At 41.0% G+C, this 26,807-nt stretch overlaps 1 protein-coding gene and 1 long non-coding RNA gene across 19 annotated transcripts in view; one reads left to right on the top strand and one right to left on the bottom strand.

The window, feature by feature from the left end:
- The window catches only part of LOC309509733, a 310,786-nt gene that overhangs the window by 215,643 nt on the left and 68,336 nt on the right, over positions 1–26,807 (bottom strand). The gene's annotated exons all lie outside the window — the stretch shown is intronic.
- reck (reversion-inducing-cysteine-rich protein with kazal motifs) overlaps positions 1–26,807 on the top strand; it is a 72,556-nt gene that overhangs the window by 34,065 nt on the left and 11,684 nt on the right. For all 18 annotated transcript variants that reach the window (XR_014210024.1, XR_014210025.1, XR_014210026.1 and 15 more), the window contains exons 8-16: positions 996–1,193; positions 2,225–2,489; positions 3,443–3,616; positions 7,404–7,616; positions 15,269–15,405; positions 16,923–17,063; positions 19,194–19,382; positions 21,262–21,384; positions 23,693–23,864. Coding sequence is in view for 3 of the 18 variants with exons in the window: in XM_082184543.1 (XP_082040669.1) it covers positions 996–1,193; positions 2,225–2,489; positions 3,443–3,616; positions 7,404–7,616; positions 15,269–15,405; positions 16,923–17,063; positions 19,194–19,382; positions 21,262–21,384; positions 23,693–23,864 (1,612 nt within the window). In the remaining 15 variants the exon portion in view is untranslated. The remainder of the gene's footprint in view (positions 1–995; positions 1,194–2,224; positions 2,490–3,442; positions 3,617–7,403; positions 7,617–15,268; positions 15,406–16,922; positions 17,064–19,193; positions 19,383–21,261; positions 21,385–23,692; positions 23,865–26,807) is intronic.

Here is a 26,807-nt window from a genome sequence, read left to right on the forward strand (position 1 = left end):
TCAGTCCTCCAGGATTAACAGGAAATGAGATTGAGTTGTTTATGTGCCTGGGAGGAAAGGTCATGACCTTTACCCTGCTGACCTTCAGGCTGTCATGGATCTCACATCTAGATGAAGTGCTTATTTGTGTTCATACTGTTTGGAAATATCTGACAAGCTTCTTTATTCTGTAAACAAGCGGTGAGATGTCGGCCCCGATCATACACACGCTAAGCGCGACGCAAGTGTGTTTCGCTAGTTTCAGCCCGACGCAGTTTTCATTTTCTCGTCCTGCGCCGCGTTGTTTAAATAGCACATGCATTTGTGCGCCCATCTGTGGCCCATGAGCTGCTTAAAGGGTGTATTAGTTATATGAGCCTATAGGCAGGTCCACAACATATGTGCACTCTGTGATTATTACACACACAGGGACGCGCAACAGCACACAAACTAGCCAAATATTAAAAGTAAAAGGATTATGATGCATTGATTAATATTGTGTACATAAAGTTATGGTGGAATCCGGTTTGTCCCGCAGATGGTCTGCTTGTGCTTTAACCTCACACACACACACACACACACACACACACACACACACACACACACACACACACACACACACACACACACAGCTTTAACCTCGCACACGAGCAGATCCCTTTCCTCGCTAGAGAAGCGTTCAGTTTTTCCGCTTGCTAATTCCGTCATGTAAATAACGAATCCGCCATGGCACGAGCGCAACTGTCTTTTAAAGCGAATGGGAAATGAGACTCTGATTGGTTTATTGCATGTTATGCCCAAACACACCCATTACTCATTAAGAGAATAGGGACGACCCTTTTAGACCATGCACCGGGAGCGCCGACCATTTTTCCCGTCGTTAAACTAGCAAAAGTGGATACGGACGCCCTAAATGCGCTTTAGACCATGCGCTTAGATCCTTAAAATCTGGCCCATAGAGATGTGTCCTCATGCGTGTGTGTGTGTGTGTGTGTGTGTGTGTGTGTGTCCTCCAGTGGGCTCAGTGTGCTGCAGTTACGCTGGGAGACACACAAACTGTCGGGAATACTGCCAGGCCATCTTCCGCACGGACTCATCGCCCACCGTCTCCCAGATCAACGCGGTGAAGGAGTATTGCCAGAGCATCAGCCCTCAGCTCATCGGCTGTGTGGCCAACTACACCAAATCATACCCCATCAGGAGCCCGATTGACAGTGAGTACTGACACTGCTATCCCAATCACACAGACAGCGGCGAGAAGCGGTCGACGAGCGGGATTTGAGGAGCATTAGCTCTTGGACCTTTGCTTCTAGAGCATGCTGAAAATCTCAGGCTTCAGTTTCAGGCAGGAACATGTGAGCTGGAAGCTGCCATGGAAACAATGATTCTTTTATTATGGTGATACATTTTGCTACATGTTAACATTTAAACACAAGCAAGTATGCGATGAGGTCAGTGGTGTCAAGAAGCCCTTCTATGACATCATAGTGTGTGCCACTGGCAACTATTTTTGTCTAAAGGGGGAAAACAGACCATGTGATCTTATAAGACACAGCATTAGATATTGTGAATTAAAATGAACATGAGTAAAAACAAAAGTAAATAAAATAAATATTGTCCATTGTGTTGTATACTATAGTAAGGATTTATTTAAAACAGAACATATTATGCCTTTTTCCAAACTCCTGATGTTGTTTCAGGCTCTACTAGAACAGGTTTTCCTGCTTGAATGTTGATTATTTTCCTCATATTCTCCATTGTTGCGCCTCCTCTCTTCCCAGTCTGTCAGTAACGCTCTGTTTACTTCCTGTCTCTATGAAGCCCCTCCTTCTGAAAAGCACACTGTGCTCTGATTGGTCGGCTGGAGCAGTGTGTTGTGATTGGTCGAGCGCTTCGAGTGTGTTTGGGAAATGTCCCGCCCCTTTCCATAACCACTAGTTTAACACACTACTAACTAACTCAACCAGGCCCCGCCCCTTTATTCTGCGCATTAATTATTATAATGAGGAATATTGTGTCGCACAATCTTCCAAATTTATCGCAATATTTATTTATTTCCTCTGAAATTCCTTTAAAGGATGATTTTTTTTTTCATGCAGGCACAAACTTCTATATACTAACAGTGTCAGGATTTGAAGTGATTGATTGAAAACGACGGCTTGAACTGATTGAGGTAAATGACTCTCTCTCTGTGTGTGTGTGTGTGTGTGTGTGTGTGTGTGTGTGTGTGTGTTTGTGTGTTCAGGCTTGTACTGCTGTGACCGGGCTGTGGAGGCTCACTGTCAGACCGCCTGTAAGCGGATCCTGCGCACCATGACCACGGAGCAGGAGATCATGGATGGTCTGATCACAGAGTGTGGCAGCCAACCTCTCCCGCAGGACCCGCTGTGGCAGTGCTTCCTGGGCAGCGCTCACCCCCCCACCGAGACCCACCCCGAATCCCCACCCATCGCCAAGATGGACTGCGCTAAACTGCACTGCTGCTCCAAAGCCAACACGTCCCACTGCAGGTCAGCGCCCGTCGCACGGGAGGGGAATAGACTTTTCACTAACTGTGATTTTGTAAATGTACATTTCTGAAATACATAACTTAGACAGTCACCTCTGATAACAGATCACTCTAAGTAAGCAATAAGGTACGAGAGGCTGTGATGTATCGTGAATAAGTCACGGCTGAAGGATGTTGTAAGGCGGAGTAAACCCTCGTGACTTATTCACGGTACAGCACTAGTCTCGAGTACCTTATTGCTTTTATAATACGGTTACCACACAATACAAATATTAAAGCCGAACAATATGTATCTATGCAACTTTCATGACGTAAAATCACTAAAAGCCTTCCTTCCGCTGGAAAAAATAGTCCCTGACCGTAAACAGCAACAGAATTTACATACATTATTTCTCCATTAGATGGCAGCGAAGACTGTCTTAATGAGTGAGTCAGTCAGTAGAGAAGACTTTTACATTGAAAGGACTCAAACGTGTGATCACGGAGAAGGAAGACGCAGCTGACAAACGACTATAGGGCATTATAGATATCGCAGTGGACATTCAAACTGATTTTTTCATTATGAATATAGGACTGACCTGAAGGACTATGTTATATCTACTGTAAATGCAGGTACACTCGCTTACAATCTCTCACAATACTCTATACGCTTCAATGAACAATATCAATGAGATCAAACATGTGTTTAAGTTGCTAAGAGAGGTTGCTAGGGGTGTTGTGTAGTGATACATAGAACTGTTGGGTGAAGCGGTTTATCGTGAATAAAACACAGCTATTGACCAATCAGAATCAAGGATTGGAACTAACCGTTTTATAAATTGTAATATGGACTCAAGCATTTTCTGTAAAGCTGCTTTGAAACTATGTGTATTGTGAAAAGCGCTATACAAATAAATGTGAATTGAATTGAATTGCTCTGAGACTAACGTGATCCACATCTTCCCTGTTTGTTAGGAACATGTGCCTGGAGATCAGCACCAACTGGGGCACTCAGACATGGCAGGAGTTTGACCAGCACTGTGAATATAACCCGGTTGAGATGGACCTCATCACCTGCCTGGCGGACGTGAGGGAGCCCTGCCAGTTAGGCTGCAAAGAGCTCAGCTACTGCACCAACTTCAACAACAGGTCCCAAACACTCTCCTGCTATAAATCTGCTGATCTTTCTATCACTTTCTATCACTTTCTATCCGCTCCTCCGTGTTTGTTCCAGACAGACTCTGAGTCTGTGCATTAGCTCTGGGGATTTTTCCCATTGGTCTTTCTGCAGGTTAAGTTGTTACGCCAGTAGGTGGCGACAAGTGGCTGTCTTTTTGAGTGAATCTTTTGAATCATTCATTTAACTGATTCGTACAAAAACACTGATAGAGTCAGCGCTGATAGCCTCGTGTGCAGCGCCGATATATAGCTCTGCTGTGCTTCAGGCAACACAAGTTCGAATCCCGGATCGTGGACCTTTCCTGATCCCGATCCCGATCCCCCTCTCTCTCCCGCATCGCTTCCTGTCCACTCTATACTATCCTATCACAATAAAAGGTAAAAACAACCCCCCCCCCCCCCCCCCCCCCCCCAAAAAAACCACTGATATATTCAAGAACAAAAAAAGTGACTATCTTTAAGAGTGAGTGAGTGTTTTATACTATTTTATTACATGGCTTGGTTGAATTCCAATGTAGAATGCGGTCTGTTATTTCTTGATAACAGACGCTGCGAACTATAACACACCGTTGCCATGAAAAACAGAGCGTTGCTATGGACGCGGAACGGACTATTTTCTTTGGCGGAAGCAATACAATCGTTTTTAAATCAACAAACTCTTTTTTAAATCAATAATTTGTGTCAAATTATTTATTTATTTTGTAGGTAACGTTAGCCATGTAATAAGCGGGATAATGTATAGAGAGGCGGTCGTTATAGCGAATAACAACCCTTCAGGCTCCGTTTCACGTCGGGGTCCCGTTTAGCCTGTCGGGGTTGTTATTCGCTATAACGACCGCCTCTTTATACATTATCCCTTACTTAGTGTTTAATTATATTTTAAATAAGCTTTTATTTTTATAATTTCAGTTTTCATTTTAATTTGAAAATTTATTCATTTTAGAACTTTAACTTATTATATTTGTTAGTTGCCAAGGCAGCATTTCTATTTTTTAGAAACTATTTTTCTATTTCTATCTTAAGTTTTTAAGTTTATCTAACATTTTATTTCATCTTCATTTCAATTAAAGAAAACTATTTTCAGTCATTCGTAGTTAACAATAACAACACTGGAATGAGTCACTGAAACATTTACTCTACAGATTTGTTCAAAACATTGATTCATTCAGTAATAAAACAGCATTATGCTTTGTTTGAGATGTTTTTGTTTGGTTGGCTGTTTTCATTGCTAAGCAAGAACAGTAAGTAACATTGTGTCTAATGTTACTCAATATTAACTTCTTGTTTATTGGACTGTTGTATAGGCATATAATTAATGAACATACATCCAGCTATAGCTTCTGCTCCAGTAATATTGTCATAAGACAGGGGTTCAGCAGGTTCATGAGATCGGATGCTGTTCTGTAACTGAACACAAGGTCTACGTAACATGGGAAAATGAAGATCCAGCAGTCATACTGTTGGGTTTGTCTCTGGCCTGCCCGTTCTCTCTGTGGGTTACAGATGTAGACAGCGTGATTTATGATGGCAGCAGTAGCCCAGCATTGTTTTCAGGTCAGAAAGGCATGGATCACTGTGACAGGACCGCTGGTTTCCCACCAACGCTTACACGCTGCACTCGTCAATCCCATGAGCCCTCTCAAAAGTTCGAGTTTCAGGCCTTTAAAACAATGAGTGCGACTTACACAAAGAGCTTGTGAAAGTGTCATAACAAGCCTAGTTAGATGATGAAATGGCTTGTCATGTTGTTCAGGCCCTGTGAGAGCATCACAGTGGAAGTGCGGACTTCTGAATCTAATAAAGGCTGGTGGAGATGTTGACGGATGCATGGAAGAAACTGAATCAGTAAACAGAGTCTGGCTGACCCAAGACACTGAAACTCACACTGAACCTGGCACAGATCACGAGACATGATCACGAGACATGATCAAAACCAGTGCTAACACCTGTACACAATATTCTGAAGTGCGATTTATGACTGGCGGGCAATAAAACATCTATTGACTGGACCTTAGGCACTTTTGATCTATCGTCATTAGTATTTTTACTTTACTTCTCAATAAAACATATTTGCTTTATCATAAATAGAAAAATCCCTAGATATATAAAAGATATATAAAAAGAGAGATAGAGTGACTGTGAACCCCAGGGCGAGGAAGGAATCCAGTGCAATGTGAAGAATTCTGGGTATTGTTTGGTTTGGCTGAGGCTGATGGATCGCAGTGCCGGAGATGATGGCACCCCTGCTTCTCCGATGGGATCTGGAGTTCAGGAAAACAACCGCTGGCTTTGATTTCTTTGAAGGATTCCTGGGGTTGATTGGGTGGCGGGCACTCCTGCGGATTTCAAAGCGCGCTGAAGGCAAACACGGAAGAAAGCGGAGGGGACGAGTGTCGGGAACGCCTGCGGTGTCGTATATACTCACCCTGAAGAACCCACAGCGGGTCTGAGAGACGTCCCACAGCGTTTACCTCTGCACAAACAAACCCAGACGAACCCAGACGGACCCAGACGGACCCAGACGGGCAGAAGACATAACTTCACCCTGACCAGACGAGGTTATCAGCGGCCTGGACTTCATCTAACTGACAGAATGAGTCGTGTAGAGAATACAAGAGTGGATTTTGTTCATTTTGTGAAGCTTTATTTGAAGCCAGTGGCAAATAGATAATGCTTAACAGATATTGCATGTTCATTATTTCATAAGAGTCACACACAAACACATATATAAAATATAATTTAAAAAATGCAAACCACTAAATATTAAATATACACTACCGTTCAAAGGTTTGGGGTTAGTACGATTTTTAATTGAAAGAGTCTCTTCTGCTCATCAGAGCTGCATTGATCTGATCAGAAATACAGTAAAAACAGGGAAATACGGTTTAAAATATGTGTTTTCTATGTGAATGTGTAATTTATTCCTGTGATCAAAGCTGAATTTTTTTAACTTTATGTTCATCAATGAATACACACAAGAAAATACACATATATATACAAATGGTACTGTATATATACACACACACACACACACACACACACACACACACACACACACACACACACATAAATGATCATTGTCAAGGTTTTCTTCTATTTCCTGTTGTAAATCCTCCGCCACACCCAGAAGAAAACACTGTAAACAAACCTTCCGATGACCAGAATCAGCGTCTAACCACATCCAGAAACCTCAGCCCTGAAAGCACGGCCGGCCTTTACCCAACAATTACCCCACCCATCCCACACCGGGGCTCTATAAAAAGAGCCGGATCATTAGAAGGAATAAAAAGTGGGGAAAAGGTTCTCTGTGCTCCAGCTTTCCTGAGGAAGTCCCTCTTCCCGAGGCTTTGGAGTGTGTTTATTCAGTGACAGACGGTAGGGAACAGTCGGATGCAATAAGACGGCAGTTCCACAAAACAACACGATTCTGCTTAAAATTAGAAGCAGAACTGATTTTTATGGTCTTTTTTATGTCTTCAATGCCCTCATCTGCTGCTTCTGAGGAAAATAAAGTCAAGACTGTGAGCAATTTTGTCCTGTTGCTCTATAAATCTGTCTAACCGGTGTGTGTGAACGAGTGTGTGTAAGCTGTGAGTGTGTGTGTGAACGAGTGTGTGTATGCTGTGAGTGTGTGTGTGTGAACGAGTGTGTGCTGTGAGTGTGTGAGTGTGTGAACGAGTGTGTGTATGCTGTGAGTGTGTGTGTGAACGAGTGTGTGTAAGGCTGGAGCTGCTCACGTCGGGTTTGTCGTCCTCAGGCCGACGGAGCTGTTTCGCAGCTGCAACGTTCAGTCAGATCAGGGCGCCATGAATGACTTCAAGCTCTGGTCCAACGGAAGCATCAAGATGCCCTTCATGAACATCCCAGTGCTGGACATCCGGAAGTGCCGGCCGGAGATGTGGAAGGCTGTGGCCTGTGCCCTGCAGATCAAACCCTGCTACAGCCGATCCAGGGGGAGCGTCATCTGCAGGTGAGCGGCACACACACACACACACACACACACACTCTCACACACACTCTCACACACACACTCACACACACACTCACACACACACACACACACACACACACACGCTTCTCTCCAACATCCACAGAATCTTTCCATCGCACTAAAGCTTGTTCTCCACACACTGGGAAAAATGATTCTTGTAAGAACTGATCACTGAACGGTTCTTTCGGGACAGAAAATGAAAAACATCCTTTTGGAACGTTTATTTTTATAATTATACACAGTACACACACATATATTATGTAAACAAACTTTTATTTTGGATGCGATTAATCGCAACTAATCGTTGCACAGCATACATTATAAAACTGATCACTACAACAAACATTACTATAATGTATGTATAAATACTTTGCAGTTATGATATATAATATACTTTAATAATTAAGCTTTTTTGCATTATAATGATGGGGGGGAAATGTGCTTAATTGTCATAATAAAATAATTTCACAATACAACAAATCTTGCTGATCATAAAAAAGCCCTTCATTTTCTTACAAAACCCAGTATTTGATGTTTTTGTTCAGTATTTCAGATTTCGTGAGATCTTTCTATACACTAGACCAAAAAACATTTTGTTGCCGTATAAAAGTCACATAATCCACGCTTTCGTCCACCAACGGCCTGTTGACGCCAGTGTTCTGTGAGTCGTGTGTGTTCTCTCTCAGTGTTCAGTTTTCTTTAATGCAGTGAAAATGAAACATATCTGGGTAATTGCAGTTTATGATGGGTTTTGAAATCTAAACCGGCGTGTTGCTTTAGCACACATCTGTAGTGGTCAATTACATGTAATAGAAGTATACCTGTTGTGTTGAAATGAATGTTATATATGTATTATGTGCACTATAAACCTGTGACTACAAGCCTTCAGCGTGCAGATCTTCTCAAACACTGGCAATGAATGAAGAGCTGTGACTGTGATTAATGGCCGGCTGCAACCCACAATGCATCAGTCACGTGTGATCCGACACCAGGTCCTGTTCCAGCAGGCTTCCATGAAACACATAGAAAGCTCTTGCACATGCATTGTTCCTCCAGGAATATCGTACTAAAATACAAAACTTATTCAGTCGCACAGATACAACACTAGAGAATCTACAGCCAGTAAAAGAAGCCGAAAGCGTGATGATTGTTGTCCAATTCTGGAGATCAGACACGATCTGTAGACCGAGATCAGATTCTCACACGATTCTGGAGATCAGACACGATCTGTAGACCGAGATCAGATTCTCACACGATTCTGGAGATCAGACACGATCTGTAGACCGAGATCAGATTCTCGCACGATTCTGGAGATCAGACACGATCTGGAGACCGAGATCAGATTCTCACACGATTCTGGAGATCAGACACGATCTGGAGACCGAGATCAGATTCTCACACGATTCTGGAGATCAGACACGATCTGGAGACCGAGATCAGATTCTCACACGATTCTGGAGATCAGACACGATCTGTAGACCGAGATCAGATTCTCACACGATTCTGGAGATCAGACACGATCTGTAGACCGAGATCAGATTCTCACACGATTCTGGAGATCAGACACGATCTGTAGACCGAGATCAGATTCTCGCACGATTCTGGAGATCAGACACGATCTGTAGACCGAGATCAGACAACTAAACAAAATAACGTAGTGAACTAGAGATTCAGGCAAAATGCTGCAGTCTATTTAAAATGTCAAAGTAATGTGAATTATTGAAATAAAAATCAATAATTGTTCAAAAATCAAAAAAGAGTGAATGATTCAATGACTCGCTCATATACTACACTTATTTCAGTACTGGATGAATCAGCGAATGATTCTCTTTTTAATGAACGATTCAATGAAAAATACATTTTCTAACAGTCACTTGTCGCCACCTACTGGTGTAATGATGTAATACGTCCTTATTTGAAACATCAGGTTATTTTCAAAAGGTGATTTACACTATTTTGATCTCTACCGTAGACATCAGTGTTTATATCTGAACTATAATCTTGTATCCCAGTACTGATGTGATAATATGAATGATTGTAAGACAGAAATAATGATACTGTTTGGTTGGAAAGACCGTTTGTGAAGCCGTTTCATATCTATACATGACAACGTCTCTCTCTGGATCAGAACACAGATCTGAGTGTTCACTGTGATCGCACTCGTCAAAGCTTTAATAGACACAGGAGAATCATTGTCTTGTGTTTGAATCGAGACTGCCATCTTTGATCGATTAATAATGCAGCTCTATCCGATTCCCAAACTAATGACTCTAATGATCAGGTTCTTTTTAGTGAATCAAAACTTTACAGTGCAACCGGTGTAGTTTGATTCCCAAACAAATGATTCTAATGAGTCACTTCTTTCTACTGAATCAAAAGCATACGGCACAAAAGTTGTAGTCTGATTCCCAAACAAATGACTCTAATGAACCGGTTCTTTTTAGTGAATCAAAACTTTACAGTGCAACCGGTGTAGTCTGCTTCCCAAACAAATGATTCTAATGAGTAATTTCTTTCTACTGAATCAAAAGCATACGGCACAAAAGTTGAAGTCTGATTCCCAAACTAATGACTCTAATGAATAGGTTCTTTTTAGTGAATCAAAACTTTACAGTGCAACCGGTGTAGTTTGATTCCCAAACAAATGATTCTAATGAGTCATTTCTTTCTACTGAATCAAAAGCATACGGCACAAAAGTTGTAGTCTGATTCCCAAACAAATGACTCTAATGAACCGGTTCTTTTTAGTGAATCAAAACTTTACAGTGCAACCGGTGTAGTTTGATTCAGAATCAGAATCAGAATCAGAAAGAGCTTTATTGCCAAGTGTGCTTGCACCCACAAGGAATTTTTCTTGGTACTGAAGCTTCCAGTGCACATATACAAATACAACAAGAAACATAGTAATACAAATTCTAAGAATAAAATATATATAAAATAGTAAAAAAAGGGGTCACAGTTGGGTTTAGTCTGAATAAACATTTACAGATTATGAACATATTTACAGTATTTTGAGTAGTATGAATAATATAAGTATAAATATCACCTGAGTTAGAGAATATTACACTAGACAGTGGGAGTCTAGTGCATGTTACAGATTATGAACATATTTACAGTATTTTGAGTAGTATGAATAATATAAATATAAATATCACCTGAGTTAGAGAATATTGCACTAGACAGTGGGAGTATTGCACTTACAGGCATATGCTTTGGGGGGCATGTTAAGTGTTCAGAAGGGAAATGGCCTGTGGAAAGAAACTGTTCCTGTGCATGGATGTTCTTGTGGCCAGTGATCTGTGTCGCCGTCCTGACGGTAACAGTTCAAACAGGGGTGTCCAGGGTGAGTGGAGTCTGTGATGATTTTACCTGCTCTCTTCCTCACTCTGGAAGAGTACAGGTCCTGGAGGGTTGGCAGGGGGGCACCAATAATCCTCTCTGCAGTCCGGACTGTCCGTTGTAGTCTCCTGATGTCCGATTTGGTAGCTGAACCAAACCAGACAGTGATGGAAGTGCTTAAAACAGACTCAATGACGGCTGAGTAGAACTGGATCAGCAGCTCCTGTGGCAGATTGAACTTCTTCAGCTGGCGAAGGAAGTACAGTCTCTGCTGGGCCTTTTTCACAATGGAGTCAATGTGATTTGCCCACTTTAGGTCCTGAGAGATGGTAGAGCCCAGGAACCTGAATGACTCCACTGCTTCCACAGTGCTGTTCATGATGGTGAGAGGGGGGAGTGCTGGGGATTTTCTCCTGAAGTCCACAATCATCTCCACTGTTTTGAGCGTGTTCAGCTCAAGGTTGTTATAGCTGCACCAGACAGCCAGCTGTTCAACCCCCAGTCTGTAAGCAGACTCATCACCATTTTGGATGAGACCGATGACAGTGGTGTCGTCTGCAAATTTCAGGAGCTTGACAGAGGGGTCTTTAGAAGTGCAGTCATTAGTGTACAGGGAGAAGAGCAGTGGGGAGAGAACGCACCCTTGGGGGGCGCCAGTGCTGATGGTGAGGGTCCTGGATGTGAGCTTCCCCAGTCTCACTCGCTGCTGCCGGTCCGTCAGGAAGCTGGAGATCCACTGACAGATTGAGGATGGCATGGAGAGCTGAGTCAGTTTGGCTGTGAGAAGATCAGGGATGATGGTATTGAAGGCCGAACTGAAGTCCACAAATAAGATCCGTGCATAAGTCCCAGGTCTGTCAAGATGTTGCAGGATATAGTGCAGTCCCATGTTGACTGCATCATCCACAGACCTGTTTGCTCTGTAAGCAAACTGAAAGGGATCCAGCAGGGGTCCAGTGATGTCCTTCAGATAGGCCAACACCAGTCTTTCAAACGACTTCATGACCACAGATGTGAGAGCGACAGGTCTGTAGTCATTAAGTCCAGTGATTTTAGGTTTTTTGGGAACCGGAATGATAGTGGAGCGTTTGAAGCAGCAGGGAACTTCACACTGCTCCAATGATCTATTGCAGGTATTGCAGGCATACGGCACAAAAGTTGTAGTCTGATTGTAGTAGATCTGCGTGAAGACTGGGGCCAGTTGGTCAGCCAATTTTTAGTGAATCAAAACTTTACTGTGCAACCGTGTAGTTTGATTCCCAAACAAATGACTCTAATGAACCAGTTCTTTCTACTGAATCAAAAGCATACGGCACAAAAGTTGTAGTCTGATTGTAGTAGATCTGCGTGAAGACTGGGGCCAGTTGGTCAGCGCAGGCTTTTAGACAAGCAGATGAGATGCCGTCTGGGCCTGAAGCTTTCCTAGTCTTCTGTTTTTTGAAGACTCGGCTCACGTCCTCCACACAGACCTTAAGCTCAGGTTGGATGGCAGAAGGGGGGAGGAGAGGGGTTGCAGGAGGTGATGGTGGATGTGTGAAGTGCACATCAGAGCGGGTGTGAGGTGTGAGTCTGGGCTTCTCAAACCTGCAATAGAATGCATTGAGAGTGTCAGCCAGTTGTTGATTCTCCACAGATCGGGGGGATGGGGATTCCCAAACAAATGACTCTAATGAACCGGTTCTTTCTACTGGATCAAAAGCATACGGCACAAAAGTTGTAGTCTGATTCCCAAACTAATGACTCTAATGAATAGGTTCTTTTTAGTGAATCAAAACTTTACAGTGCAACCGGTGTAGTTTGATTCCCAAACAAATGATTCTAATGAGTCATTTCTTTCTACTGAATCAAAAGCATACGGCACAAAAGTTGTAGTCTGATTCCCAAACAAATTACTCTAATGAACCGGTTCTTTTTAGTGAATCAAAACTTTACTGTGCAACCGGTGTAGTTTGATTCCCAAACAAATGACTCTAATGAACCGGTTCTTTCTACTGAATCAAAAGCATACGGCACAAAAGTTGTAGTCTGATTCCCAAACAAATGACTCTAATGATCCGGTTCTTTTTAGTGAATCAAAACTTTACAGTGCAAGCGGTGTACTTTGATTCCCAAACAAATGATTCTAATGAATCACTTCTTTCTACTGAATCAAAAGCATACGGCACAAAAGTTGTAGTCTGATTCCCAAACAAATGACTCTAATGAACCGGTTCTTTTTAGTGAATCAAAAGTAGACTTAATAAATAATAAATGAATTGATTATGCCACTGCTATTTAGTTGTCTGTTATCATTGATGTTTAAGGTTGATAATATTTTCAGATGCATCAGTCTCTCTCAGCGGTGCGCTAGTTAAGTGTCTTACAATGTGCTGCTAAACAAAACAGGTCGAATGTTTCTGTCACTATGAGTCAAGCAGAATCAACAAATCCACGGCTGGAATGGGAAAAGACGCCGCGGGACATCGAACCTCTCCCGGGAATGGCACATATGGACATGTGGCAGTTGAAAGGCGTACTGAAACACTCGAGCGTGAGGCGTGTGTATGGTGTGTGTACGGTGTGTGTACAGTCAACAGGAAGCTGGCTTTCATCTGCTCTGTCTGAGGGCAAAGGTCACGATAGTTTCACGCTTGGCAGACGCACAGAGAAGAGCTCTGGCCCCATTCTCAGCCTCTGACACCAGCAGAAACACACTGATTTACAACAAAAGCACACATGATAATTCATGTAATAAGTGTTAGTGATCAGGAATGACGCAGTCTGTGTTCTTTCATGATATTCCAACATATTCCAGAGCTGCATGTATTGGATTCGTGCAGCTGAAGATGAATTATGATCCTGCCTTTGAAGGGCCGTCCCGTCACTATGATATTACAAAGCAAATATATGAAGTAAAAGCTCAATTGCGAGTTATGAAGTGTCACATGTTTTTTTGATTTTAGACAAAAATAACAACAGTTTTGTTTCTGGAATGGTTTAAAAGTTGTTTTAATGGTTTAGAATTTCATTAAAAGAAACATTACATTAACACTGACACAACATTACATCACATTAACAAGTCTCAAAATAACAGATAATGGTAACACTTTACAATAAGGTTCATTAGTTAACATTAGTCATTACTTTAGTTAACATGAACTAAGAATGAACAATACTTCTATGTTTGAAAAGCTGGTTTTTTTTATTAAATAACGTTAACAAAGATGAATAAATACAGTAGCAAATGTATTGCTCATTGTTAGTTCATGTTAGTTAATACATTAACTAATGTTAACTAATGGACCTTATTGTAAAGTGTTACCCAGATAACCATCAAATCAACACTAAATTACCATCAGGATAACATTACATTAAAACTGCTAATACATTACCTTAGAATTCAAGGAACATTCCCTATAGTGTCGTATATATCCGAGTGAAATGCTTCTGGAACAAGAACAGATGTGGGCAGGGCTTGATTGTGTCTGTGGGGAGTTGATTGGCTGGTTGGCTGGTTGTGGTTTGCTATTGGCTGATCTCATGTGAGTGACAGGTTGCCCCGCCCTCGTCATCAGAGAAGAGAAGAGATGCTGCAAGAGAGAGGGGAGTTATAGAGGGTTTGCATTGACGTCACTTTCCCGCGGGATCACACTCCCTCAGTCGGACTGAGTGGCAGAAGAGCTTCTGAGTGACTGGATTTAATGGAGGAAACTGTGAAAACGCCAGTAAAACGAACGATTATCGGTTTAAACTAAAGGTTGGACTCGATATAGTGTTCCTTACAACTTACCAAAGATCCAGTGATCATGGATATTGACATGCAGCAGGAATCATGTTTCCTGATATGTGATCACTTTATCAATGTTATATATATCATCATATCGTCCAGCCCTAAAACTTGTATCGGGTTTTTTTTTGTCAGTGTTTATTTAAAAACATCCAATTATGCAGAATATACGATGGTAAATATTTAATTGATGAGTTGTCAATACAATATGTAACAATACAATATGAAGGGTATGATTTTAGCTCTAAATTCAGCATATTGACACAAAATGATGACTGTAAATCCAGCTTTCTCTGCCTGGATCCAGTTGTTTCTGTGAGTCCCAGTGATTCATTTGCTTCTCTGTTCTGTAGCTTTCTGCAGTCTGTAAAAATATACCTCAGATTTCTCAAAATGTAAACCTTTATACAGTCTACACTCTATTCTGATTCAAGATTATGAACACAATAATGATGTGCACCGATAAATCATTTACAATAAACACTGCAATATTCCATAAAGAGCAAGATTGCTGGTGTGTCCTCAGGTCGGACTGTGTGGATATCCTGAGCCAGTGTGGCGACCGGAAGCGCTTCCATGAAGGACAGACGCCGGAGCGCATCTGTGACATGCTGTCGCCCACCGACGACCCGGAGCGATGCATCCCGCTGGAGAGATACCTCGGTGAGCATAGATCCTCAGATCCCTCTCAGTTTGTCTAATCCCGTCCAGATCCCTCTCAGTGTGTCTGATCCCGTCCAGATCCCCAGATCCCTCTCAGTGTGTCTGATCCCATACAGATCCTCCGATCCCTCTCAGTGTGTCTGATCCCGTCCAGATCCTCCGATCCCTCTCAGTGTGTCTGATCCCGTCCAGATCCTCAGATCCCTCTCAGTGTGTCTAATCCCGTCCAGATCCCTCTCAGTGTGTCTGATCCCGTCCAGATCCCCAGATCCCTCTCAGTGTGTCTGATCCCGTCCAGATCCCCAGATCCCTCTCAGTGTGTCTGATCCCATCCAGAACCTCAGATCCCTCTCAGTGTGTCTGATCCCGTCCAGATCCTCAGATCCCTCTTAGTGTGTCTGATCCCGTCCAGATTCTCCGATCCCTCTCAGTGTGTCTGATCCCGTCCATATCCTCAGATCCCTCTCAGTGTGTCTGATCCCGTCCAGATCCTCCGATCCTTCTCAGTGTGTCTGATCCCGTCCAGATCGTCCAGATCCTCAGATCCCTCTCAGTGTGTCTAATCCCGTCCAGATCCCTCTCAGTGTGTCTGACCCCGTCCAGATCCCCAGATCCCTCTCAGTGTGTCTGATCCCGTCCAGATCCCCAGATCCCTCTCAGTGTGTCTGATCCCATCCAGAACCTCAGATCCCTCTCAGTGTGTCTGATCCCGTCCAGATTCTCTGATCCCTCTCAGTGTGTCTGATCCCGTCCAGATCCTCAGATCCCTCTCAATGTGTCTGATCCCGTCCAGATCCCTCTCAGTGTGTCTGATCCCATCCAGATCCCTCTTAGTGTGTCTGATCCCGTCCAGATTCTCCGATCCCTCTCAGTGTGTCTGATCCCGTCCAGATCCTCAGATCCCTCTCAATGTGTCGGATCCCGTCCAGATCCCTCTCAGTGTGTCTGATCCCATCCAGAACCTCAGATCCCTCTCAGTGTGTCTGATCCCGTCCAGATCCTCAGATCCCTCTTAGTGTGTCTGATCCCGTCCAGATTCTCCGATCCCTCTCAGTGTGTCTGATCCTGTCCAGATCCTCAGATCCCTCTCAGTGTGTCTGATCCCGTCTAGATCCTTAGATCCCTCTCAGTGTGTCTGATCCCGTCAAGATTCTCTGATCCCTCTCAGTGTGTCTGATCCCGTCCAGATCCCCAGATCCCTCTCAGTGTGTCTGATCCTGTCCAGATCCCCAGATTCCTCTCAGTGTGTCTGATCCCGTCCAGATCCCCAGATCCCTCTCAGTGTGTCTGATCCTGTCCAGATCCCCAGATCCCTCTCAGTGTGTCTGATCCCGTCCAGATCCCCAGATCCCTCTCAGTGGGTCTGATCCTGTCCAGATCCCCAGATCCCCAGATCCCTCTCAGTGTGTCTGATCCCGTCCAGATCCCCAGATCCCTCTCAGTGTGTCTGATCCCGTCCAGATCCTCAGATCCCTCTGTGTGTCTGATCCTGTTCATCTCACTCCTGATGTCTGCAGCTCCCAGTCCCTTTGACAACATCATTGAGGAAGTCATCCATCCCTGCAACCCGAACCCGTGTCCCAGCAATCACCTGTGCGAGGTCAACCGGAAGGGCTGCCATCCCGGACAAGACTGCCTGCCGTACTTCTGCGTTCCTGGTAGCGCCATCACTCACTCAAACCACAACATCTACACTTATGAGCTGAAACCAAATCAGATAATGGCAATTTATTTAGACTGGGGCTTTCAATCTTTCAGATGCCACAAGAAAATAGCTATATATTTTCATGTATAAAGAACCAATTCACACAGTAAAACATTAATATTATAAACATTTGAAAAATATTTGGTTTCTTCTACACAGCATTATTATGTTTTTTCTGCTCACTGTAGTACTGTACTGTTAGATGCATTATATTTATTTTATTCATTGTAGTCATCATTTAATCAAAAGCATTCATTTATATATGTTAAAATTGTTTTACATTAATATTTATTTATTTATTTATTTTGTACATTTTATTTAAATAACAATGTTATATATTTTAACATTGTTAATTAAATTGTTTTATTTATTAAATTAATTATTTATAATTATCTTATTAATTTTAATCATTTATTTATTTGATTATTGATTTTTATATTACATTGATATATTTTAACATTGTTTTATAAAACAACATTTTTATTTATTTAATAAAAAATATTTATTCATTTTATTTTAATAACAATTTTATATATTTTAACATTGTTATTTAAATCAATATTTTTTATTTGATTCATTTTATTTTAATAACAATGTTATATACTTTAGCATTATTTAAATCAACATTTTATTTATTTATTTGATTAATTTATTGAATCAAAAACATGTTTATATATTTTAACATGGTTTTAATAAAAAATGTATAGATTTTAATTTATTTAATAGAATTTTAATTTATTTAAATGAATAAAATAAATACAAAATAGTCTATATTTATCTATAAATCTGTATTTAATATATATTTTAATTTAAATCAACATTTTATTTATTCAATCTATTTTGTATTTATTTTATTCATTTTAATAATTTATCAAAAGTATTAATTTAAATCATTTTATATATCATACAGTTGTAGAATGCTGTTTTGTTGCCACATGACTTTAATTGCATGTTTACCTCAGAAATAAGTACAGTTTTGCTTTTTCAATCAAATGAATCTAATCTTAACTTTTGATAGTCTAATCAGATGATTTGCTTTCACTGCTAATATTATATCCTTTTCTATTCACTGGGAAAACAAAAAACTATTGTTGTAGGATTTACTTTGAAACAATTTTCACTCAGAAATCAGAAGTAAAAGGGACGGCAAGTAACACGTTAAGTTAAACGTGTAATTTTTACCCTCTGGTGCTCTTCGCGTGACCGAAATTTGTTTATTTTATTTCAATGAAATGAATGTAATATATTTTTTTCGATAATGTTTTGTATTTAATATTTTGTATTTTTAGGGGATTTTATGGTACTAAATTATATTTACGCTGTATTTATAATCCATGTATTCACTTTTTGAGCATAGACCTAAAATTCTAGACTTAAAATTCCTACATTTCCAACTTAAACTGTGGTAAAGCTTGAATGCTTTAAAGCACAGACTGAAGTTTGATCTCTTTTCAAAGACGACACTTGGCAGATTATTGCTGAAAAGAAAAAAGTTTTAAAAAGTAAACTTAAAAAAGTTACAGAATTTTATGTTTATTGTTATGAAAAATTAGCAAAAATACTATTTAAAATTTTCATATGAAATATATATTTTCAAAAACATTTTGCAAGCTCAAAAAATGATCTTTCAGTGAGATGTTGTTTGGCTGCAGTTCCAAACGCTTCCACTAGAGGAAATTCGTCTCCCATTCATTTCCAATGCGCTCATTTCTGACCGCGAGGAGCACAAGTGTGACTATTTTATTCAGGACCATTTAACCTGTTCCAATCTTGTCCATGATTTGTGTGTGTGTGTGTGTGTTTGTGTATGTGTTCACACAGCAAGTGCCAAAACCTTTACCAAGTTTCCTACCATTCCGATGAAGAAGAAAAAAAAAGTACATTTTTTTCGGTCAAACTGACTGAGGAGCACCAGAGGGTTAAAGTAGAAAGACTGAAATAATATTTTCTTGTAAAACGTACTCCAGTAATTTTTTGCGTCGTGTGCTCTAATGTTTACTGCAAGTTCAGGCAAATACAGATCAGTGTTTTAGGATTGTATTATGACGTCAGTCTGGAGATGTTTGTTCTGTATGTTTTGAAGGCTGTAAACTGGGCGAGGCGTCGGAGTTCCTGGTGCCGATGGACGCCCGTATCCAGGTGCCCACGAGGAGCGCACAGGTGGGCTGTTATGAGGTGTGTACCTGCGGTCAGAGCGGACGCCTGGAGAACTGTGCTGAGATGCCATGTGTCGACACCACCCAGACCTGCCTCATCGCAGGACAGCGCAGAAGTAAGACGCTTGAGTGCTTAAACTGCCCTATCATGCATTGAACATCATTGTCTGAAACAGTTTGTTCGAAGATTCAGTCTCTCTAAACCCCACCTCTCTAAGAGCTGCTCTGATTGGTCAGATGGCCCAGTCTGCTGTGATTGGTCAGAAAGCAAACGCTCATTATCATATCTGAATCTCAGCTCTTGATCTCAGTGATACGAACAGTAACGATGGCGTGGGTTTTACTGTATCAATCTCAGAAAACAGCGTCTTCTCCACATGAACAACACGAACCAAACTCTTCCAGTCTCAGGTACACTACAGTGTTTGAGGGCGGGGCTAAGAGACGCTGTTCAGCCAATCAAGACCACAGGCTGGCATTATGCTAATGAGTTACAAACCTACGCAGGTTCAGCAGGACGAGAGACTGCATTACTGACGACTCGTTTCGGTTCAGAATCACTTCTTTCTTTTAGGAGAGAAAAACTCAATTTATCTGCACTTTGATCTTTGAAACTTTGCAGGTCTTTTACATTCACCAACAGCTTGATTACACACTACACACACTACATGACTGGGAATATTCAAAAAAGCATAATGGGGCACTTTAAATATTAATCCAGTAATGTAGTTTTACATGATGGTTTTATATAACCGACACCTACGATTTTGTTAGTTTTTATTTAATTATTATTGCAAGTTTAAAGCAAGACGCAGAAAACTGAGACTGTTGAAAGGTGGATGCTGCCATCTATTGGTGAGATGTTGCATGAAACGACAAATTCATGCATCTGTAATTCATCTAATTCTCAATAGATGAATAATTATAGTTGCTTGTTATGTTTCCAAAATGTTTTAAGCATGAAATATCTGTTTAAAACATTAAAAACATTATCTGTGTAACACAAACACACACACACACACACACACACACACACACACACCCCCACACACACACATACACACACACACACCCCCACACACACACATACACACAAATACACATTTATGTTTTTATTTGATTATACACACACACACACACACACACACACACACATATATATATATATATATATATATATATATATATATATATATATATATACACTTTTAACACCTTCTAATTAGAATAAATGCATATAAATTGAAATGGTCTTTTCTTCTTGTTTTTATTAGTATTCCTCTTTTGTAAACAGCTCGTTTTACGCCTGTTGGTTTGAACCTGAATGAGTTTATTGCCTTTTCTTTCATGTTTATTTTTGCTCCGCTTCTAAAGCGGTTTATTAGAGACAGATGTGCTTTATAGATGTCTCAAGCGATGCGTATTAGAAGATGAACTAATCTCGCAAGGATTTTTGCTGTTTGTATCAAAACAAAATGTGTAGTGTTATATTCTTTGTCATAATATGAGAATATGGGAATAACTATAACTATATATATATAGTTATTCGTTTGCAAATAAAGAAATCTGTAACACAGATTTTGAATATTCTTTTTTGAATATTCCCGGTCATGTAGTGTGTGTAGTGTGTAATGAAGCTGTTTGTGAATGTAAAAGACCTGCAAAGTTTCAAAGATCAAAGTTACAGATTTCTTTATTGCAAACGCAGACAGAGGAAGAAAAAGACGAGATTAATCTTGTCCGTCTCAGTGGAGAATCTGGTGATCTCAGAGAGTGAATGTTGTGAACAAGTGAATGTTTGTCTCAGAGAGTGAATGTTTGTCTCAGAGAGTGAATGTTGTGAACGAGTGAATGTTGTGAATGAGTGAATGTTGTGAACGAGTGAATGTTGTGAATGAGTGAATGTTGTGAACGAGTGAATGTTGTGAATGTTGTGAACTAGTGAATGTTATCTGTCCCAGTGTTCTGATGTTCTGATCTGATGTTCCGGTCCAGCTCACGGTTCCTCGTTCCGGCTCGACTGCCAGGCCTGTTCCTGCTTCGCCGGAGAAACCGTCTGTTCGTCCCGTCAGTGTCTGCGGTCCGACGGACCAGAGGAGGACCGGCGCAGCTTCACAGGTGTGTGTGTGTTTCTCAGATTACACCTGTGTCTATATTCAAATATAGATCTTCATGCTTACTATTATACACAATAACAGACAAAAACATTCTCAGTTACGTATGTAACCATAGTTCCCTGAAGAGGGAACGTGCCGCTGCGTCGAAACGCTATGGGAACGCCTCTGCGTGAGTGCGTCATGAAGCACGTATGGAATCAGTCCAATGGGACGACGAGACGTCATAGACGGGTGACGTCACAGACCAGGGAACTATAAAGCACACCTAAATCAAACAGCACCAGCTTCTGATTGGCTGAAGCAAGTCGATCACAGGCATGCCAGGAGTATAGCAGGGCGACGCTGCGTCTCGTTCAGTACCATTGGTCTAACAATATTAGTAGGGACCTTAGGAACATAAGCCACTTTCCTACCGGAGGAACCCTTTCACAGTTCCTAGAACTATTGGCTAAAGTACCTAGATGTTCCTGCGGTGCGAACACGCCGACTAGGAACGATTTTAGTTCTAGGAACTCCATTTGGAGGAACTAATTTAGCTCCTACTTCAGGCGTGGCGTTAGTGTACGCTGACCGAACGCACGCAAAACACCAGCACCTGCCATTTTTAAAACAGCTATGTAAACACACAGATTATATATTTACTCCAGAAACTAACTATACAAACATGGAAAGCAGTGATAGATGGGCCTCTAAACCTTTATGCTGAAGAGAAAATCCAACGCAACAGAGGGGACCAAGCCAAACATGATCATATATTTCTGCTCAGCAACACTGGACATCAACCACACGGCATAGCCTAATAACTTATTTTCATATACTGTCTACTTTCTATGTATAACAGTTCTATCTAATAACATATTAAACAGTACTGTTAGACAGATCGCTAATTAATGAACACAGAATGTGAGCATTGTTTGCTCTGGCGTTCTCAGCGCCATCAAAATAAAGGTCGCAACAACAAGCGTCACTCCCTTACCCCTCCTACCAGTTCCTATGGCCACTTGGCCTGTGCGAATGCAAACAGCAAAACCGAGTTTAGGGGAGAGTAGTTCATAGAACTGTTTAGAAGTGGACAGTTCCTATAACTAAGTTCCTGTAACTACTTGGTCAGAAAGCGGCTATAGCCAGGCCTAGGAGGAAGGAAGGCCTTTACCATGCCAGGCAAGAGTTCCAGGCACGAGGGTGAAACCAAGAGTGCTTGAATGTCTCCAGTTCTCTTCAGAGACGAGATAGCAATAAGAAAGATAGTTTTAAGAGTAGGGAACTTCTCAGAAACTTCTTCAATAGGCTCGAATAGAGCTAGGGAGAGGCCTTCTTGTACAACAGCCAAGTCCCAAGTTGGCACCCTCGTGCGGACAGCTGGCCTCAGCCTCAACGTGCCACGAAGGAAACGAGTGGTTAGTGGGTGTCTCCCCAAGGATGCTCCACTCAAAGGGACGTGGTAAGGAGCTAGTGCACTTACACCTTCAGTGTGAAGGGGGATAACCCTGTGGAGAAGCGGTCCTGCAGGAACTCCAGTTAACCGGGTCCAACAGGTGCTCTGTGAGATCCATCTGCAAACCCCATGTCTGAAGCCGGACCCGAGCCGCGGGAAGCGTGAACCGAACTGCCCTCCTCGGAGAGCGATCGGCGGGAGCGCAGCGTTCTTAACGGTAAACGCTCACAATGCTCATAATCACCTCCCTCGAGAGCTGACTGGGCATGCTGCACTCCCTAACACACAGCACATAGTTGGTGTGTATCCCCGCCTGAACACACTTCCTATACTGTTGTTCGCTCATCATGATATAGTTATATAGTGTGAAAACTCCTGCCTGACAATTTCTAAAGACAGACAAAAAGCACCAGAGACAATGATTCACACACAGAGCGCTTGCTGAAGGCACAGAAGCTGTTATGATTCAGGTGTGCTTTATAGTGTATAGTTTCTGGGTGTGCTTTATAGTTTCTTGGTCGATGACATCACCCGCCGATGACGTTCCGTCTCGCCATTGGACTGATTCCATACGGGCTTTATGACGCACTCACACAGGGGCGTTCCCACAGCATTTCCACGCAGCTCGAGTTCCCTTGAAAGAGAATTTAAAATATAGACATTTTAAAATACACTACCAGTCGAATCTTTGCAGTAATGACGATTTTGTAATGCTTTAGTCTCTTCTGCTCACTAAAGCTGCTTTTGTTTGATCACAGAAGAGACTTGTTGCCTACAATATGGATATGACTTTAACGCTAAGCTTTCTCTGGTAAATAAAAGAGTATGATTATAATAGCATGTGTTTGTCATTAGTGTTGCTCTTCTTCCTAAGGTCTTCCCTGCGGTTGTGCGGATCACTTCGTGCCGGTGTGTGCCGGGAACGGACGCACATATCCCAGTGCATGTGTGGCTCGCTGTGTCGGCTTCAGGGATAATCAGTTTGTGTTCGGCTCGTGCAGAAGCATCGACCCCTGCCTGCCCAACCCCTGCCAGAAGAACCAGAGGTGAGTGATGAAGTCCTTCACACTCGTCTGACCCGAGTGATTCTGTCTGAGACTGTTCTTCTGGAGCGAAGCGGAGAGTTCACAGCTCTGTCCTGACGGGATTAGTCCAGGATCTGGAGTGTGTTCATCAGGAGTGTGTGTGTGACTCTTCCTCTGGAAACAGATTCCTCGTACATCCACTTGAACTGCTGGCCATCCGTTCACACACTCTGCTTTCTCAATACATTAATATAGGCAAGAAGCATTCTGTGATATGATAAAAGACACCAAAGTTTCATTAATAATAATAATGATGATGATGATAACTGACAATAGTACAGTTTAATAAGTAGAAATAAAAAAGTTATTTGACAATTTGTATTATTAAATCTAAAAAATAGCAATTAAATTGTAATTATAATTATTGAAAGAAAATATTTCTGCAACTTGCCACATGAATATAAATAAATTAATATAATAAAATTATGCAAAACGCAAGTTTATTTTAATACATGTAAAAAAAAAGAATGCTTTAATCAGTGTTTTAATAATAAAATTAAAACATTACTAATGAATAACTGTAATAATAATGTATTTTGAATAAACTTTCCTCAATATGATAAAAGGCACAAATCTTTAATAAATAATAATAATTAATACTACAATTTAATAATAAAAAAATAATATATGTAATAATTTATTCATCAAATAATTAGTAATAATAATAAAATTACAATATTTTAAATCCTTATATAAGTTAAGTTAAACAATATTTTAAAAGACTATTTAACAATCTTTAATAAATAATAATAATAGTAAAATGTAGTAATAAGAAATAAAAATAATTCAATAAAAAAAATCAGGGTTAATTGCAACTAACACTAAAACTTAAACAAAATAAACATGAACTGAAATAACATGAAAAAAAATTAGGAAAATGTTCTTATTTTCATTTAGTTTACCTTAATTAAAGTAAAATTATTAAAACTGAAACTGATGAATAAAACTGAAAAATTTATAAAAACTATATAGACATTTTTTTTTTTTTTTTAATGACTGAACAGAACATATAAAAATAGAAATCAATTCAAACTATTAATAAACTCTCAATAACCCTAAAATAACACTGTATCAAACATAACATGGTATTAATTACTTCAATTGAAATAATTGTTGTGAAAGATTAATAGAAGTAATACCGCTGACGTCGGCCTCTGGTTCTCAGACTGAATCTGGACACACACATGATCTGTGTTTGCTCTCTTCAGTGTGTGTGTGTGTGTGTGTGTGTGTGTGTGTGTGTGTGTGTAAGCGTTCGTTCGCTGAAGACTTTCATGCGGTCACGATCTCCAGCGTCAGGTTAAACGAGTCTCTGTTTGAGGATCTTTCCACATCTGTCTTATGTAACACAGCAATGCATGTTGCGTAAGCTCTGCTTGGCCCGCTTTTCAAAGGCAATGTTTGTTCCTCTGTAAACAAGATGATAAAATGTGGAAGCTTTGATGTTAAACATCTGAGCGAGGACCAGAGCATCCACTGTGACCTCTCGACCTCTGCACGCCGGGTTCAAGAGACTAAATCACTTCAAATAACTGTCAGTTCAGTGTCACATTCTCGTAACATTAATAAAACATTAGCACAAAAACATTAGTTATACATTGTTCATGTGGTGTTTTAGTTGGACGTTCGTCTAACGTTTGGAAATGTTACTCCTTGTTTAGAACAATCAGCATTTAAAAGTAACATTCCTATAATGATGAAAGAATGGAACGTTTGCATAACCAAGAAAAAACATTTATAGAACATTCAGAGAACGTTTTTGTACCGTAATGGGAACTTTAACAGTAACACTTTACAATAAGGTTCATTAGTTAACATTTATGTATTAACTAACATGAACTTACAATGAGCAATACATTTACAGTATTTATTAATCTTTGTTAATGTTAGTTAATAAAACTACAGCTGTTCATTGTTTGTTCATGTTCACTAATGTTAACAAATACAACCTTTGATTTTAATGATGTATTAGTAAATGTTGAAATTAATATTAATAAATGCTGTAGAAGTATTGTTCATTATTAGTTCATGTTAACTAATGAACCTTATTGTAAAGTGTTACACTTTAACACATCGTTCTTAGAACATGTGTGTGAGCTGTGATAATAAAGGAGTAATTCGAGACTGAAGTGTGAAACAGAACTGGAGAATAATGTCACGAGTCGATGATGAACATCAGAAGCAGGTTTAGACAGGTGTGTGTGTGTGTGTGTGTGTGTGTGTGTGTGTGTGTGTGTGTGTGTGTGTGTGTGTGTGTGTGTGTGTGTGTGTGTGTGTGTGTGTGTGTGTGTGTTCGTCCACAGGTGTATCCCCAGATGTCAGGTTGAGACAGGTGTGTGTGTGTGTGTGTGTGTGTGTGTGTGTGTGTGTGTGTGTGTGTGTGTGTGTGTGTGTGTGTGTGTGTGTGTGTGTGTGTGTGTGTGTGTGTGTGTGTGTGTGTGTGTGTGTGTGTGTGTGTGTGTGTGTGTGTGTGTTCGTCCACAGGTGTATCCCCAGACGTCATGATTAGACAGGTGTGTGTTGGTCCACAGGTGTATCCCCAGATGTCAGGTTTAGACAGGTGTGTGTGTTCGTCCACAGGTGTATCCCCAGACGTCAGGTTGAGACAGGTGTGTGTGTGTGTGTGTGTGTGTGTGTGTGTGTGTGTGTGTGTGTGTGTGTGTGTTCGTCCACAGGTGTATCCCCAGACGTCATGATTAGACAGGTGTGTGTTGGTCCACAGGTGTATCCCCAGATGTCAGGTTTAGACAGGTGTGTGTGTTCGTCCACAGGTGTATCCCCAGATGTCAGGTTTAGACAGGTGTGTGTTGGTCCACAGGTGTATCCCCAGATGTCAGGTTTAGACAGGTGTGTGTGTTGGTCCACAGGTGTATCCCCAGATGTCAGGTTTAGACAGGTGTGTGT

This window comes from Leuciscus leuciscus (genome assembly GCF_965113295.1).
Source record: "Leuciscus leuciscus genome assembly, chromosome: 11".
Taxonomy (NCBI): Eukaryota; Metazoa; Chordata; class Actinopteri; order Cypriniformes; family Leuciscidae; genus Leuciscus; species Leuciscus leuciscus.